Consider the following 848-nt stretch of genomic DNA (forward strand, 5'->3'; position numbering starts at 1 on the left):
CCCAGTTGAGAGCACTGAGCCGACCGATTCTCCAGCGCATGTTTTTCAATGGACCGGCACAACGAAACAGAGAACAAAATACCAAAAGCAACAAAACATAAAACAAAAATACCAAAAAAAAACAAAGTGCAAAACACAACAAAAGGGACCTCCTTCCACATAAAAATTAAGCAATAACAACCGTGCTCTACGCTGGTGGCTGATGGGGTGGGGCCATCGACAAGAGTCGTGAAGACACGAGGGAGAAAAAAATATATGTATCGATAACACGGCGGTAATGCATATCATGAAGAAAGGTATCACGCATTCCGATGCCTTGGTGGAAAGAGGTGGGGCGTATTGACAGGGTTCTGCGGGACCAAGACTTGAATGCCACCTGGGGCTATGTCGTGTCGGAAAACAACCCTACGGATGGTATATCACAGGGGGCTGAGGTTTTGCCGGCGGACATCGCGAAGGGGTGGGGCTTGCGNAACAACCCTACGGATGGTATATCACAGGGGGCTGAGGTTTTGCCGGCGGACATCGCGAAGGGGTGGGGCTTGCGAAGGGGGGCGCGGGAGGCGCGTTAAGGGCGCTTTCAGCACCTCCTTTTTCTCAGTGATACTACAAGCTTTAACTTCGTTATAAAAGGAAGGCTGGATGTTACTGGAACACCCTCCATCTATGCGATCCAGCGACATTGGAGTTTTCGCTTTGGGAATCAGACATTAGGTCTCTCCTGCTCCCCCTCTCTTTACTTAATAGAGGAAGGTAAGGTATAGACTATTCCGCACCATTGGCTGGCTGAGGCTAAGGCAGGTCGTACGGCCACCCGATCGTTCCCCGAGGTCACCATATTGCTAATA

General features: G+C 50.2%; 1 protein-coding gene across 1 annotated transcript; it reads left to right on the forward strand.

Moving 5' to 3' along the window:
• Positions 1-311: 311 nt before the first annotated feature.
• On the forward strand, positions 312-572 carry DQ04_22751000 (hypothetical protein; the record flags this gene model as incomplete). The annotated part of the gene is made up of 1 exon (XM_009318118.1): positions 312-572. One exon carries the CDS (start codon positions 312-314, stop codon positions 570-572), a length of 261 nt encoding a protein of 86 aa, XP_009316393.1.
• Positions 573-848: the final 276 nt, after the last annotated feature.

Source organism: Trypanosoma grayi (genome assembly GCF_000691245.1).
Source record: "Trypanosoma grayi strain ANR4 Tgr_2275_V1, whole genome shotgun sequence".
In the NCBI taxonomy this organism is placed as follows: domain Eukaryota; phylum Euglenozoa; class Kinetoplastea; order Trypanosomatida; family Trypanosomatidae; genus Trypanosoma; species Trypanosoma grayi.